Here is a 17,174-nt window from a genome sequence, read left to right on the forward strand (position 1 = left end):
CCTTTAATTCTGACCTTGTGGGTGTCAACCCGCCTCATGTGTATTTCTTGAAGACAACATATGGTAGGGTTTTGGATTCTAATCCATTCTGCTATTCATCTACGTTTTATGGGTGAGTTCATCCCATTCACGTTCAAAGTTATGATTGTCACTTATGAACTCCCTGGCATTTTGATATCCTCCCCTAATTCTGACCTTTCTTCTTTAGCTATAATCTTTTAATCCAGTGATTTACTTTAAATCAGTCCCCCTAGTCCCCTCCCTTGATATGTTTCCCTTTCTAGCCCTTCCCTTTTTGTTCCCTTCCCATCCCCCCCCTCTCCTTCCCTCCCTTTTCATGTTCCCTCCCCCCCTACCCCCCTTGGTTTTCCCTTCTCCCTTATCCTGTTGGATAAGATAAAATTCAAGATCCCAATGGATCTGGATGCTCTTCCCTCTCAGAGTTGATTTCACTGAGAGTAAGGTTTAAGTAAAAACTCTCTTCCTCTCCTTCTTATAGGAGAATTCTTCCCCTCCCCTTTCCATGTGTATCTTTGTGTGAGAAAGATTATTCTATTTAGTTTTTTTCTATTTCTTAAAGTATATCTTAGTACCATCAATGATTCCCCCCTCCCTTTTTCTTTCTATCCCCCCTTTCTCCATGTCATCTTGATGCCCCAAAGTTTCCCTATGCATGATTCTTCTTACTACTCTAATGATTTATACAATTTTGAGAGTTACACATTACATTTTCCCCACATATTAATATATATAATTTGATATAAATGTAGTCCTTATAGAAGAGAGTTTGAATAAAAGAAAAAGATAACATTTTTCTCCTTTTCCCTTTCCTTCATATTTACCTTTTCATGTTTCTCTTGGTCTTTGTGTTTGATTATCAAACTTTCCACAGAGCTCTGGTCTTTTCTTTACAAACACTTGGAAATATTGTATTTTGTTGAATGCCCATACTTTCCCCTGGAGGTATATAGTCAGTTTTGATGGATAGCTGATTCTTGGTTGAAGACCTAGCTCTCTTGCTTTTCTGAATATCATGTTCTGTGCCTTATGGTCATTCAGAGTGGAAATTGCTAGGTACTGTGTAACCCTGTTTGGTGTTCCTTTATATCTAAATTGTCTTTTTCTGGCTTCTTGTAAGATTTTTTCTTTTGCTTGGAAGCTTTGGAATTTGGCAGTTACATTCCTGGGAGTTGTCTTTTGGGGATTTAGTGTAGAGGGTGTTCTGTGGACTCTTTCAATGCATATTTTGTCCCCTTGTTCTAGAATCTCTGGGCAGTTTTCTTTGATGATATCATGTATTATGATATCAAGATTACTATTTATTTCTGGCTTTTCTGGTAGACCAATGATTCTCAGATTGTCTCTCCTTCCTCTGTTTTCCAGGTCTGTCACCCTGTCAGTGAGATATTTTATGTTATTCTAATTCTTTAGTCCTTTGACTTTGCCTTATTAATTCTTGCTCTTTTGCAAGATCATTGTCTTCCAGTTGCCTGATTCTGACCTTTAAAGACTGGTTTTCCTTTTCAATTTGGTCTGACCTGTTTTTTGAGGCTTCGAGCTGTTTCTGCATTTGCATATTTTGGTCTCTCAGATTGCTGAGTTCCTTTTGCATTGTTTCCCATTTTTCCTGCCAAGGCTTCCATCATTTTGATAATTTCTGATTTGAATTCTTCAAGAGTTTGTGGAGAATTTCCATTTTCTTTGGAATTTTTTGGAGCATTTGTTTGTGTTTCCTCTTATATCTCCTCTGTATTTTGTATTTTTGCTCCATAAAATGTGTCCAAAGTCACCCCCTTCTTCTTGCTTTTCTTGTTGTTTGGAGGCTTTTGCACTTCTGTATTGTTTTCCATCTCTGTGGTTTTTCTTCCCCTTTCCAGTCAGAAATCTGAGTGAGGGGGGGACTGGCTCTTAGTGTATCTGTCTGATGGTCCCAGGCTTTAGCCCCAGGCAAATTGTCCATTCTCCTCAGCTGTACTGTCTTCTGCGTTTCCAGTGTTACTGCTCTCAGTTCCCTCCAGTTGCTTCTCCGCTGACTTACTTACACGCTCCAAGCCTGGCACAGCACTGTCCGCAAGGTACCTCAGTGCCTTTGCTGGCCCTGAGGTCCCTGTCCTTTCAGAAGGCCCTGCACTCTAAGGGGGGAGGGGTCTTGACCTCCCTGAGCTCTGAGGACTCCTGATGGGATTGGGTTCAGCTGGGTTGGTCTGGATGTACCCTGAGGCAAAAACCTCATGTGAGCCTCAGATGGAAGGACCCAGCCAGGGGGCTACAGGCTCCCCCCATCTCTCTCAGGCTGCTTCCCTGCCATCTGTATTGGACGCTCTGAGACTGACCCAGGTTGCTTTCAAGGTACGCCCTTCAAAACAACACCTTTGCAGGCCCTGAGGTTCCCGCTGCTGCTCTTGTGGGCTCAGCGCTCTGGGTTGGGGGGGAGGGGTCCTGCGACCTTCTTTCTGCCTTTCCCTTAGACCTGAGTGACCTAGGATTCTGGCTTTTGGGGGGCGTATGTTTTTATTTGAGTCCAGAAGGAGGATTCCCTGGCTCTGTCCTGTTGTTAAGTTTGAATTTCAGTCCCCTAAGAGCATTCAGTTTGTGATCGGTAAGGAAGAGTTTTCAGAGGTCTGAACTTTTGCTGCTTCTAAGCCACCATCTTGACAGGAAGTCGGGCCTGGCTCTTAATAATAATTTTTTTAAAATAATAAATCTCTCCTGATTTCCTCAGCTGTTAGTACTGCCCTTCCTCTTTATCACTGCACTTTAAACAAACAGTGGCTTACTTCTGCATCTGTGAACAATTGCTTTCCTTAGTAATAAATATAAGCTTCTTGAGGCCAAAGCCATCCCATGTTTGAATGTGTATCCTGGTATCTATCATGGTACCTGGAACATAGTCAACACTTAATAAAATATTGTACTTCCTGGTTGATTTTCCCTGAGAAAATCCTGAGGAGTTAGATGGGGAATAGAGAATGGCAGCTACTTACAGATTCCTGGAAGTTCCCCTTTTTGTGTACATCACCAGCATCTGACCACAGCAGTATCCCCTGTTTGGAAAAACCAAACCAGAACCCTGCTTCTACTTGATCTTTCCTTCTTGAAAAGAGAAGAGCCAGCAATATGCCTTTGGATTTTTAGATCCCTGGCAATTGTACTGGATCAAAAAAGGACCCTCCAAGAGCCTTCCAATAAGAACATCCTTGGAGGCGGCTAGGTAGCACAGGTGGATAGAGCATCAGTCCTGGAGTTGGGAAGACCTGGGTTCAAATCCAACCTCAGACATTTCCCAGCTGTGTGACTCTGAGTAAGTCACTTAACCTTGATTGCCAATCCCTTGACACTCTTCTGTTTTAGAATTGATACTAAGATTTAAAGGGAGAAAAAAAGGACATCCCTGCTTCTTAAGAGTTAAATCCCATCCTAGTGAAGAGATCCCTAGCAAGAAGTACAGAGAAGCAGTTCTTTTTCAGATATTCCTTTCTTCTGCTTTCTAGCTTGAGTACCCCTGTTCCTTTCTGCCATGGCGATCTGAGAATAAGACCACCAATGGCAGCTAGAAGGGTACTAGAACCAGCTGAGCCAGCTCGCAGATTTTTAAATCTTCCGTGTAAGCAGAAATGCCTTGGAAATCAGCAAATGCTACAAACTAGGACGTGATTTCTTGTTTTGTTGACTGTCTAGGCTAGTGGTATTACACTACAATAAGGGCTCAGTGGATAAAGAGCCAGGACTAGAAGTGGAAAGTCCTGGGTTCAAATCTGGTTTCAGACACTTCCTAGCTCTGTGACCCTGGACAAGGCATGAATTCCAACTGCCCAGCCTTTACTACTGTTCTGCCCCAGAACCAATACTTAGAATTGATTCTAAGATGGAAAGTAAAGATTTTTTTGAAAAAAACTCCAGTAGAAATAGGGACTACCAAGCTGTATACAAGGATCCCATTAGCTGCATGTTGATGATAGAAAAGTATATATTAACATTATCTAAATGACTCAGTGGATAGAGTGCTGGCCTTGAGTCAGAAAGACCTGAGTTCAAATTCAATCTGACTCTTACTAGCTGTGTGATCCTGGGCAAGTCACTTCATCCTAATTTGCCTCATTTTTCTCATGTATAAAATGGGCTGGAGAAGGAAATGGCAAACTTCTCTAGTATCTTTGCCAAGAAAGCCCCAAATGGAGTCATAAAGAGTCAAACACAACTGAAACAGCTGGATGCCATGATATTTTATTTTATTTTTATTTATTTTGTTAAATATTTCTCACTTAAATTTTAACCTGTTTCTGCTGCATGAATTTGGCAGCAGTTCTGCTGAGTATTTGATATCTCTGGTCTAAGTTAAAGTGATGAGAAAATATTAATAACACAAATTATACTTAAAAATATGTTATGGATACCTCTCCCCTGGTCCCATCAGCCAGTTGTTAAGCTTTGACAGCTCTTGATACCAGCTCCCGATAATATAGCCCTCTGTGATTTACAAAGCATTTGCATGTTTATCTCATTTGATCCTCAGAACTATACTACCCACTGGGTGTTTTGTTTTATTATCTGTTATCCAGATGGGAAATCTGGAGCAGAGGGAGGTTCAAGTGATTTATCCAAGGTTACCTAATCTGTAATAGAGGTAGGATTCAAACTCAGACCAAGCTAGGAATTGTATTTTATTTAGGTATTTGTTTGTTTGGTAAGGGCTAGGCAATGGGCGTCAAGTGACCTGCCCAGGATCACAAAGCTGAGAAGTGTCTGAGGTCTCTAGGCCTGGCTCTCAATCCAAGATAGAGTGCCTGAGTTCAAATGTAGCCTCATAATTTTACTATCTTTGTGACCCTAGACAAGTCACTTAACTCTATTTGTCTCAGTTTCCTCATTTTGTAAAATGAACTAGAGAAGGAAATGGCAAACCTCTCTAAAATCTTTGCCAAGAAAACCCTAAGTAGTATTGCATAAATAAGTTATGAGGGAGGGAGGAAGAAAGAGGGAAAGGGATGAAGGGAAAAAATCTGAATCTCAGAAAACAATTGTCAAAAATTGTTTCTATATATAACTGAAATAAATAAATGAATGAATAATCTGGGGAGGGGGGAAGAAAACTCCAAACTGGGTTACAAAGAGTCAGACAAAGCTGAAAAGATGGAACAGCATGATACTTTTTTTTGTATTTTTATTTATTTTGTCAGATATTTCTTAACATTTTAATGGCATCATGAAGAGTAAGACTTGACTGAAAAAAAAAGCTTCAGTCAGTAAACACTTAGGAAGCATCTGCTGTATGCCATGTACTTTGCTAAGTGCTAGGGATACAAACAGAAAAAAGATAGTTCCTACCCTCAAGGAGCTTGTAGTCTAATGGAGAAGTTTCCAATCCATTGTACAAGGTGCTAAGAGCTCAAAATATAGAGTCAAAAAAGGAAATGGCTTCTGTCTCATAGTAGCTGACCTAGACCAAGATCTAGCCCTCGCATCAGATAGAAATGAACAACAAGGCCATCTCACCCTCTTAATCCCTGTGGATGCCCTCTGGTTTTGTTTTGCTCTGGAGAATGAAGGAGGGAGGGAGGGTCCTAGCTGGAAGTCCCAGGGGATGTTTTTCTCAGGACTGGCTCAGCCAACCAACTAGACCAAAGTTGAATGTCCTGTCCGGTATTCCAAGGGTTCAGTCTGAATGCAGTTCTCATCCAGGCCAAACAAGGTGTCCTGTTTTGGCAGGAATAAATGAACAAATAAATAAACACTTGTCAGTTATTATGTGTCAAGTGTGTAATGAGAATCTGCTCCCCAGGACTCTAAATCCCAGCATCCCAGTTTTGTTCTCACATTACATCCTTACGTTTTGGAGATAAAGTTGGTGTGTGACTCTGCCCCTCTCTCTTTTCTCAGGATCACAGCTGGGAAAACTTTTCTTTACTCAGGCTTTTACTTTTGTTCTTTTATTTCTTCTATTTCAAGTGATTATTAATAAATCTTATAAAATATAATACTTGGAGTTATTGGACATTAATTTAAATCTTACACAAGCACTGGCCTAAATGCTGGGGATACAAATACAAAAGGAAAGGCATTCCCTGCCCTTAGCCTATAGTCTAAGAATCTATAATCTAAGAGAGGAGAGAAAACAGTGTGCTGGTCATCGAGTGGTGACCAGAGAGAGGAACTCTGATATAGAAAGTTACCAGAGATTGTCAATAGGGCTAAAGGGAAGTAGAATGACATACCCTATCCAGGAAGAGTGGTAGTGTTGACATGATTGTACATAGGTCATGGTTCCAGAAATGAAGGAGAAGGGGGACAGGGAGGGAAGAAAATACTCACAGGAGAGTGTCAGAAAATAGGGAATGAAAAATGGTGGCTGAAAGAGTGGCCTCGTCTTTCTTGAGAATCTTGAACAGAACATATCCAGCTCTGAGCTAGGTACCGTGGGGGCTTCAGGAAAGATCTTAAAAATGCCACTTTCAGAACTGCAATGCAGAATAGAAAAATTTGGAAACCAGGAAGCCTGGTACTTGGGAGAGGCAATGAGGTGGGAGTTGGGGGATACTGGAAGCCAGTTTGTAATTCTGGGAACTTATGGACTCACACCAAGCCCACAACTTGGAAGGAGTGGACATGAGCAGTTTTCACCTATCTGGATAGATGCCATTCCTCTCACCAGCCCTTTACCACTAGAAATATCTCTCTCTACTGTTTCCTTCAACCCACTCTGGCAGTTTATTCCCTCCCTGCTATTTTTTTTTAATGGGATGCTGAACTGGTTAGCAGCTTTTCAGAATCCTAATGCACCAGAGAATGATTCCTTATCTCTCTGCTTGTGAAAACTCATTTCTTTAGGAGAGGACACTAGTTGAATTTTGTAGACTGCCTCCATGCTACCCCTATCCCAAAGAGACATCAAAGATGGGGGCCTTGGAGAAGATTTAACACTATGGTGTCTGCTTGCCTTGGTGAAGTGGTCCAATTGACCAATATAGAATGTGCTATGGTTCTAGGTTGGAAGATGTCGTGCCTAGCGGATAGATGTTGCCATTATGGTTACTTCTGTTGTTAAAATTGATGGTTTGTGTGTTGTTTTCACTGAAGATGTTAGGATATGGGGTTAGCTTGTGTGTCATCACTGCTGGAGGACTTAGAAAATGGAATGGCTTGTGTGTCATGCCAACTCCTTTGAAGGAATTAGAATTAGGATAGATCTCCTATTGGAGGAGGTAAGGAATGAAATAGCCCATGTGCCATTTCTATTGGAGGAGGTAAGAATGAAATAGCCCATGTGCCATTTCTATTGGAGGAGGTAAGAATGAAATAGCCCATGTGCCATTTCTATTGGAGGAGGTAAGAATGAAATAGCCCATGTGCCATTTCTATTGGAGGAGGTAAGAATGAAATAGCCCATGTGCCATTTCTATTGGAGGAGGTAAGAATGAAATAGCCCATGTGCCATTTCTATTGGAGGAGGTAAGAATGAAATAGCCCATGTGCCATTTCTATTGGAGGAGGTAAGAATGAAATAACCCATGTGCCATTTCTATTGGAGGAGGTATGAATGAAATAGCCCATGCGCCATTTCTATTGGAGGAGGTAAGGAGTGGGATAACTTGTTTCAGAGTATTAAAGCAAGAGAGAAAAGGCAACAAAATGGTTCTTTGACATTCTGAAAAGAATTCCCTTCACATCGGCAAGAATGTCCTAGGCACTTTATTTGGTGATAAGAACACAAAGATTAGCTATGACATGAAATTTGTAAGCTAGTGGCTCTGTCTTTGGCATTCTTGTGATCTGTTCATTTAGAAATCATGTCAAAATAATAATAACAGCAATAATACTATAATCAAGCATTTACATAGCACTTTTAGGTTTTTCAAAGAGCTCTGCAAATATTATTTCATTAGATCCTCACAACAACCTTGGGAGGTAGGAACTGCTGTTACCCCATTTTACAGATGAAGGCTTGACCAGATCCACCCTGCTAGTAAGTGTCTGAGACCAGATTTGAACATTCAGTCCAGGTCCAGCTCTCTATCTACTATATTACCTGAATTTTTAGGCACATAAAACACGTGAATGAGCATGTCTGGCATCCACACCCTTGATGCATCACAGTCAGATCATATGTTTATTGCCAAATGAAACCTTGTAGAGGAAATGAGCATTTAAAAACATGTTTCCCATTCATGCCCCATGGCTAGCGAAATTGAGCCAAATGATTTTATAGACTCCTTAATATGTCTTAGAACAGTTTACAACATGAATCTACATTTGTATTCATGAGGTAGGGATAAGAGCCCTATAAAGACTGGACCAATGATTTCTCTGAAAAAGAAAACTCAGAGATAAGGAGACAGCCTCCCCCCAGTGCACTCCTGGGCATTTTATTATTCCTGAGAGGTACTTAGAACAATGAGAATTAAAGTGAATGACTCAGGGTCACACAGCTAATATGGATGAGAGAAACAGGGCTTGAACCCAGATCTGGCCAGCCTTGAGACCAGCTCTGTCTGCATTATGCCTTGATAACTCTTGTACATTGTCAGAGCAGTTGTATAATGATCCTAACACAGGGCTATGTGTATAATAGATACTCAGTAGATATTTGGTGATTTGGTTGTTTAAACTTTGGGATCGTCAGCAAATGATGCACCATCCGTTTTATTGTAGTAACATTGGGAATTTTTAAAAGCTACTAAAATTTTCATCCCTATAACACCTAAATGGTCACCTATATGCACTATAACCAACACTGGGGCTGGTACTGCTATGGCGTGGAAGTGAGGCGATGGGAATGTTATAGTGATCCTCTTGAGATTCCTTTTAGCCCATTGACTCAGTGCTATCTGGAAACCACTAATAATTCCCTGAACAAAGCCATAATGTTTAATCAGCCAGACATTACTGTAAGACCTTAATTATGACCCACAAATCAAGGGAATATTTCTCTCCCTCTCCCTCTCCTTCTCTCTCTCTCCCCCCTCCCCTTCTCCTTTCTGTCTCTGTCTGTCTGTCTGTCTGTCTGTCTCTCTCTCTCCGCCTCTCCTTTCTGTCTTTCTCTTTCTCTCTTTCCCTTTCTTTTTCTTTCTTTCTCTCTATTTCTGCCGTTCTTAGTATAGTATATTTTACACACATTCTTGCTCTCTATATAGAGAAAATTAAATTCATATATGTATATGTGTATATATACATTTATAATCACATGTATATGTGGAGAGTCAAATATGTATATGAATATACTGTCTATATATGTGTGTGTATATATACACACACATACAGATAAATAGATGCATAGAGATATAGATATAGAGATGGATAGGTAGGTAGAAAGAAAGGTAGGTGGGTGGATGAATGGATAGACAGATGGATACACAGATATATAGAAAGACAGATAGACAGATCGATTGATCAATATACAGACAGAGGTACACACGAACATACACACATAACCATTATATAGTAAATTCTTGGGTCTTGAAGCTACCTAGAGATAAAACCAACTAGTGGCCAGAGACAATGAATTCTGATAGCCCTCAACCTCCACATTTGACTAATTTTCTCCCGTTTTCTGCTGCTTTTCCCATTCATTTCCCTCAGAGAGAACTTTCCATCCAAGGGTATGCTGGAAAATGTTGAACAACCAGGGCCGCATGACACACTTTGAAATTTAATCTGTATTTTTAACATTTCCTCCATCACTTTCTTAACTCTAAACTATCAGTGTAAAACAATCCAGCCCTGACTTGTAGTGTTTGCAGTTTCTGAGGTATAAATACACCAAATCCAACAATCAGCTCTGCTCCCAGATGTAACTGTCCATATCTTGGAGGTGCCTCATTAAATACAGGTTATCCCTCCCCTCCCCTCCCCTTTCCTCTATTAAGATGTAAGTCCCTTAAGGAGACTATTTTTTCTTTCTTCGTATTCTCAGTGTTTCAAACAGTGACTGGCGTAATGCAGGATGACTGACTAACAGGCTGACTTCTACCAGAGGCTACCCCGTTCTTGGGAAGTCTCTACAACGTCCACACTGCCCCTCCTCCTCCCCCTTTTTATTGGGTTTATGAAATGGTAGGCTATGTGGTCTATGGTCCAGAAAGCATTTGTTTTCTTTCTCTCTCTTTTTTAAATGTCATTAGTGTGCAGTAGAAAAGAGAAAAGGACAGGATGTAAAGTTTCATAAATGTCTGTTGTTTTCCTTCTTTTGCAGTTTATGGCTTGCAATGGAAATAATGCAGGAAGGGCCAAGTATGAATTGAAAATGCCATCATTTTACTACAAGCCAACGTTTTCCGACTGTCAGTAAGTAACAAAGGGTTGGCTTTGTTTTCTTTTGCTGGGAAATGGAATTCATTTACCCTTGCAGCTGGAGCCTGTGTAATTGTACTATTGGGCTTATGCCTTAGAAAAAAAAACAAACCAACAACAAACCCTGGGTAGATTCAATTAGAAAGGGCTCTCCAAAGCTAGCTTTCTCTGGATTTATGTAGGTGGTCTATACCATGCATGAGATTTTATTTAATAACTCCGAGTGGATGTTGCTGGGAAAAGTCAATAGGGTCTGAATTCCCCAGGACCCCAAGTTATTAAGACTATAAAAATGTCAATTGTTAACTATTGTTTTCATTCTCTTTTTGGTTTCTTCTTTTGGGGGGGATGGGAGAAGAGTTAACAACCATGTAGGTCTATGGGAGCAGGTATGTGTGTATTTGTTATGTCAGATGAATGAATGAATGAATGAAAAAGAATTTATTAAACACTATGTGCTAAATACAAAAAAAGAAAAAGTTCTTGCCAGCCTTCAAATTGCTTCACACTCAAGTGGCAAAATGTGTAGTACCTATTATACCAGTAGTTTCTTTATGGACTTTGGGAGGCTCCTATGGGCCGGTGAGACCATCATCCAAGGGAGGGATCAGTGAAGAGATGATCCTTATTTATTTATTTGTTTGTTTGTTTTCTTTAAAGCCCTTACTGTCCATCTTAGAATCAATACTGTGTTTTGGTTCTAAGACAGAAGACCCCTAAGGCCTAGGCAATGGGGATGAAGTGACTTGCCCAGAGTCACACAGCTAGGAAGTGTCTGAGGCCAGATGTGAACCCAGGATCTCCTGTCTCTGGACCTGGTTCTCAATCCACTGAGCTACCCAGCTACCCCTGAAGAGGTGATCTTTTAAAAGAGACCTACTGTGTTTACTCCACAGAGGCTGCCCCTATGCATTGCACTATGGGTTCACCAAAGTTGCAAGAAGCAACCTCTGGGCAAGGACTTAGGAGAGAATCTGCCTTCCCTACATCTGAATTCTTGCAGTATTTCATGCCTTGCATGGCAATGACCAATTTCTAACTGGAATTGCAATTATTTTTGTAGCTTAATTAGACTACATCATCCTTGAAGGCTGTGGCTGTGACTTATTCCTCTTTGTGATACCCACAGTGCTTTGCAAATAATAGATGCTTAATACATATACAATGGAGGATAGAAAAAAGATTTTCTCAGAATAGAAGCATTTGGATTCTTAGATGTGAAGTGAGGATGGGGAGAAGATGAAGCTTTGCCCAACTTTCTGTCTTTAGTTCCAGAAAGTAGGTCTTAAAAAAGCTTAGTAGGGGCAGCTAGGTAGCACAGCAGATAGAGAGCCAGGTCTGGAGATGGGAGGTCCTGGGTTTAAATCTGGGCTCAAACACTTTCTAAGTGGGAGACTCTGGGAAAGTCACTTAACCCCCATTGCCTGGCCTTTACCACTCTTCTGCCTTGGAACCAATACTTTGTATTAATTCCAAGATGGAAGGTGAGAGTTACAAAAAAACAAAAGCCTTAATAAACTGATGACTGGGATACTGTATTTTAATGTATCCTTGTCACATGCTGACATTGTGGCCGCTTAGGGATCCTTTCTCCTTGCTCACTTCCTCTTCCTAAAGCCTTCCTCATGCATTACAATTTTTTGGTCGGTTACCAAGTCATGTCCTGCCTCACAGTAAACTAGATGATTTAAGTGTCTGAAAATGATGGCTTTCATTGGGATACATTTATGCCATTGCTTCCTACTGACCAAGATGAATCAAGAGCATCGATTAGTGATTGGTCACATTCTTCTCTTGAAAGTGAATGTCAGGGGGGTGGCTGGGTGGCTCAGTGGATTGAGAGCCAGGCCTGGAGACAGGAAGTACTGGATTCAAATCTGGCCTCAGACACTTCCTAGCTGTGTGACCCTGGGCAAGTCACTTAACCTCTTGTGCCTAGTTCTTGCCCTTCTATCTTAGAGTTGTTATTAAGAGAGAGAGTATATTATATCTGTTTAGTATGTTATATAAAATATGCCTTTATTATACCTAAAAGTATATAAAATATATATAATGTATGGACACATAATAAAATATATTATATATTGTATGAATTATGTTTATTATATATGATATATGAAAATGCATAAATGATACAGACTATATAAAATACATACAATATATTAATATATTGTATATAATATATAAAACCTTAAAATACTATATACATATAAAATATATATTCTATGAATTATGTTTATTATATATGTGAAATGGCATAAATGATATCAATAATATAAAATATATTGCATACAATATATAAATATATTGTATATAATATATAAAACCTTAAAATAGTATATACATATAAATATATATTATACATATTTTTTAAAGATATCTATACATACACACACATACATCAAGCAAAACAAATTCCTTCACTGACCAGATCCAGAAAAATATGTCTCCTTCTGCCCCATGACTCCATCCCCTCTCTGTCAGGAAGTGGGTGCCATGCTTTCTTGTGGGTCCCCTAAAACCACAGTTAGACATCAGAGAGTTCTTAAGTCCATAAAGTTGTTTGTCTCATCCAGCTGCCCCATTTTTCAGGTGAGGAAACTGAGGCCCAGGAGTTTGAGTGCTTTGCCCTTGGTCAGAGAGCTCAGAAGTACCATGAAAGTCTGTGATCGTTGTACCATACCGTGATACCCGTCCCTCAGTGACAGACCAGGTTTTGTACTTCCCCTAAAAACAAAAGCACGATGCTTGCACAGTGGGTTCTCTCAAGTTGGTCTCTTGTCCGTTATCTCTCACTCCTGGTCCTTCAAGAGCCAACGCAAGTCCTGCTCCTCCGTGAAGTCTTCCCTGACCACTCCAAGTCGCATCGGTCTCCCTGGCCTTATAAGCACCTCCTGTGTGCTACATATGGTGCTAGGCACTGCCGGGGAAGGGAGCACAAAAACAAAATTAAAATAGTCCCTGCCTAAGCAGCTCACATTCTATTGGAATAGGGCATCCGTAGTTTCCTAGAAGTGACTTGGCCTTCCCCCACTAGGTCTGTGGGTCTGATTTGCACAGAGATCCCCAAAGGAGAGTCCTTTTTTTTTTCTTCCCTGTAGGATAAAGCTCAGAGAGGTCCCAGTGTCTAGTAAAGGGAGCACAGCTCTGGAAATGAAGAACGCTGGGTCAGAGACTAGATCTGTATATAACTTCCAATCCCAGCAGTCCTCAAAATTCAGGTCTCCTGGACTCCCCTTTTTTAAAAAATTTTATTGAGTCAATTTAGAACATTATTCCTTGGTTACAAGAATCCTATTTTTTCCCTCCCTCCCCTCCCCCACCCTTCCCTCAGCCAACGCTCAATTTCATTGGGTATTACATGTGTCCTGGATATTTCCATGCTGTTGGTGTTTGCGCCAGGGTGTTCCTTTAGTTGACTCCACTTTTCATTCCACTTCCCTGGGAGTCGCCACAGAGCATCAGCCCCTGGGACAGCTACTGCAAAGTACAGGACAGTGTGTAATGAAGGGCTCAGGGTGGCAGGGATTCAGGACGAAGGAGGTCAAAACGGGGGAAAGCTTCCAAAAAGGAGGAGAGAATGGGTGCTAAGTCTGCCTGGGACTCAGGATGGTGGAAAGGAGAAGATTCCAGGTTGGGCAGTGGCCGGGAGCGCCCAGAGGCTCCCCTGGAGGTGGGAGAGGAGAAGGGAGTCCTGCAAGGTCCAGAAGGGGCTCGTGCAAGCTTTGTGGGCCAGAGAGAAGTCGTGTAGGCTGGTGATGGCAAAAATCAGTTTCAAAAATAGCATGGCGCTCGGGCTGAGGGCTCATCTTGATACATAACTGGAACACCCGCATGGAGAGAGCTCTATGCAAATCAAACCCACATCAGATTCTGCTTTTCCACAAGTGGGGGGGGGGGGAGTGGGGGAAGGCTTGTGGTTGGTGGCTGCTGAATCGACTTCAGCCTGGAACTGAAGACATTTTATTTTCGTCTCTTGAAGCCAAACCACCACGAGAAGTTGTTAGAATGTTCATCGTCATCGTTTGTCTCTGAATAATGGCTTGGAGTTACAGAATACATTCATAGCTCTGTTTGGCTTTGGAAACTGAGCACCTGGGTTTAAATCCTCTCTCCTACATTTACTGCTTGTGTGACTTGGAGCAAATCTCTCCTCCATGTGTCTGAGTCTCCTCTTTTTTGCTCCTACCTCTCTGGGCTTTTGGGAGGATCAGATGAGATCATATTTGAAAAGTGCTTCACACAGAGCCTGGCACATAGTAGGCACTTAATGGCTGCTGGTTCTCCTTCCTTCCCCCTTACCCAGTGGATTAGATGGCCCTCTAGGACCCTTCTGAATCTAGATCTATGATATCATCAAATGCTCACAACTAGTCTGAGTCAGGCAAGACAGGGGTTTATCATCACCCCCCTTTTTTTTTTCAGGCTAGATTTTCCATCTCACTTTAGCTGAAAGTGAACTCCCAATCCTAGTCTGACTGGCACAGGAATTTTGGCCTGCTTGGTTTTCCAGGCTGAGTTGGCTCATCTTTCTTTTTGGGGATCTCCTATTGTGAGGGGTTTCCCACATTAAGACTAAAACTTAGTGGGAGGACCTGGGTGGCTCTGTGGATGGAGAACCAGGCCTAGAGAGGGGAGGTCCTGGGTTCAAATCTGGCCTCAGACACTTCCTGGCTGCATGACCCTGGGCAAGTCACTTAACCCCCATTGCCTAGCCCTTATGACTCTTCTGCCTTAGAACCAATACACAGTATTGATTCTAAGGTGAAAGGTAAGGGTTTAAAAAAACAAAAAAACTGAAACCTAGGGGCAGCTTGGTAGCACGATGGATAGAGAGCCAGGATTAGAGTTAGGAGGACCTGGGTTCAAATTTGATCTCAGATACTTCCTAGCTGTATAACCCTGGGCAAGTCACTTAACCCCCATTGCCTAGTTCTAGCCCTTTTGTCTTAGAGATATTACTAGATCAGAAAATAAGGGGAATGGAGGGAGACCTGAATTCAGTTATGACCTCAGATACTCACTAGCTGGGTGACCTTGGGCAAACTTCTGCCTCAGTTTCTTCAACAATAAAATGGAGATCATAACAGCATCTACCTTTCAGGGTTGTCGTGAGGATAAAATGAGATTATAATTGTAAAGTACTTAGTACATAGTAGGTGCTCCATCAATGCTAGCTACTTACTATTATTATAATTATTATTCGATAATAATGATATATTAATATAGAGTTGGTTCTCTCAGGAAACACTTGGTGGCTGCTAGGCTAAATGATTTCTCCTGCTTGCGCGTAAAGAAAAAACAAACTCCTAACTGCCCAGAGAGAGTGCTTCCCTCCCCTGTTCCCCTTGTCCTAGATACAGATTCCAATAAAAATCAAACAAAAAGAAGAGTAATCTAATAAATGTCAGGCTAGGTATCTGTTGCCTGATTTCTTTAGGCCTGCCTTACATGGTAGATATTTGTGTATTAGAAAGAGAGAGAGAGAAAGAAAGAGACAGACAGAAGCAGAGACACAGAGAGGGATTGAGGGAGATCTGGAGCCTTCCCTTCCCTCTCCCACTCTCCTAACCTTCCACCTTGCCCCTTTAGGGCAGGGACTATGGTTCCACCAAATGCTACCTGTATGACCTCAGGCAAACTGCAAAATCTGTCTGGGCTCAAGACCTTATGGGTAGTATGAGTCCCACTCGGTGACCTCCAAGAGCCTTTCTTGTTCTAAGTCTGTGATTCTGTGGTTCTTTCATCTTCCTATCGCCCATAAGGCCTAGGATGAGGCATCTTACACAGTAGATGCTCCATTAACATTTGTTGTAGAGATGAGCTTCTGCCCTGGGCGCTTCGGCCCATCTTTATTCTTGACCCAGTGTTGCAGATGGATGTTTCACTTACATCTATGACCTTCAGAATCTTGGCTAGGGAAGAAAAATCTGAGAGCCCCCTGGTGGCCAGAAACCCTTTGTCTTCCTTTCCCAGAAGGGCTAAGGGGAGAATTAAATATGTGTGGACCAGCTGATGGCCTCACTTTGGATGACAGAGATTCAGACCAGCATGATGAAGGAAGGAGAATAGGATCCCCAAAGATGCCATTCAGCTGAACATTTACAGGCATACCTTAGAGCTATTGTGAATTTGGTTCCAGACTACCACAGTAAAACAAATATATTTTTTTTAACCTTTCCTTCTTAGAATCGATGCTTTGAATTGCTTCCAATGCAGAAGAGTGATAAGGATTAGGCAATTGGGATTAAGTCCAGAATATAGCTAGGAAGTGTCTGAGGCAAGTTTTGAACCCAGGACCTCCCATCTCCAGGCCTGGCTCCCCATCCACTGAGACACCCAGCTGCCTCTGCCAAGAGGGCAATTAATTGTATCCATAACTACTTCTGATACTAGGCAGGGACAGTGGATATAGGACAAGAATTGGAGTCAAGACAACCTTAGTCCAAATTCTGCCTCTAACATAACACTTAACTAACTGTGATTCTGGGCATAACCTTTCTCTACCTCAGTTTCCTCATCTGTAAATTGAGGATAATGAGAGCACCTCCCCCCCCAGGCTGTTGTGAGGATCAAACCAGTTCCTCCATTTGTAGTGTATTTTGCAAACCATAAAGCCCGTTGACATTTTAGCTAGTCATGGTAGGACTTGTTTAGAAAGGTTGCTCACTTGTTCTTAGTTTGACCTGAGACCAGGTCAAGAGTTAGCACCTGTGTACTTGTGAACTCTCAAGCTTATGAGTAACTGGTTTCTCTGGCACAGTGTTGTGTGCTGGTCTCCTCCTTAAAGTGCCATTCTTCCAAAGATCATTTTCATTCCTCAGGGGCAGAGTCTTCTGATCCATGTTCCATCTATTTCACACCCTATTTCATCATCATATCCACCACTA

General features: G+C 41.6%; 1 protein-coding gene across 1 annotated transcript in view; it reads left to right on the forward strand.

Moving 5' to 3' along the window:
* The window catches only part of ADAP1 (ArfGAP with dual PH domains 1), a 183,490-nt gene that overhangs the window by 48,629 nt on the left and 117,687 nt on the right, over positions 1-17,174 (forward strand). Inside the window, exon 3 of the mRNA XM_056804318.1 lies at positions 10,187-10,278. Within this exon, the coding sequence (XP_056660296.1) occupies positions 10,187-10,278 (92 nt within the window). The remainder of the gene's footprint in view (positions 1-10,186; positions 10,279-17,174) is intronic.

The sequence above is a fragment of the Monodelphis domestica genome, chromosome 7 (genome assembly GCF_027887165.1).
Source record: "Monodelphis domestica isolate mMonDom1 chromosome 7, mMonDom1.pri, whole genome shotgun sequence".
Taxonomy (NCBI): Eukaryota; Metazoa; Chordata; class Mammalia; order Didelphimorphia; family Didelphidae; genus Monodelphis; species Monodelphis domestica.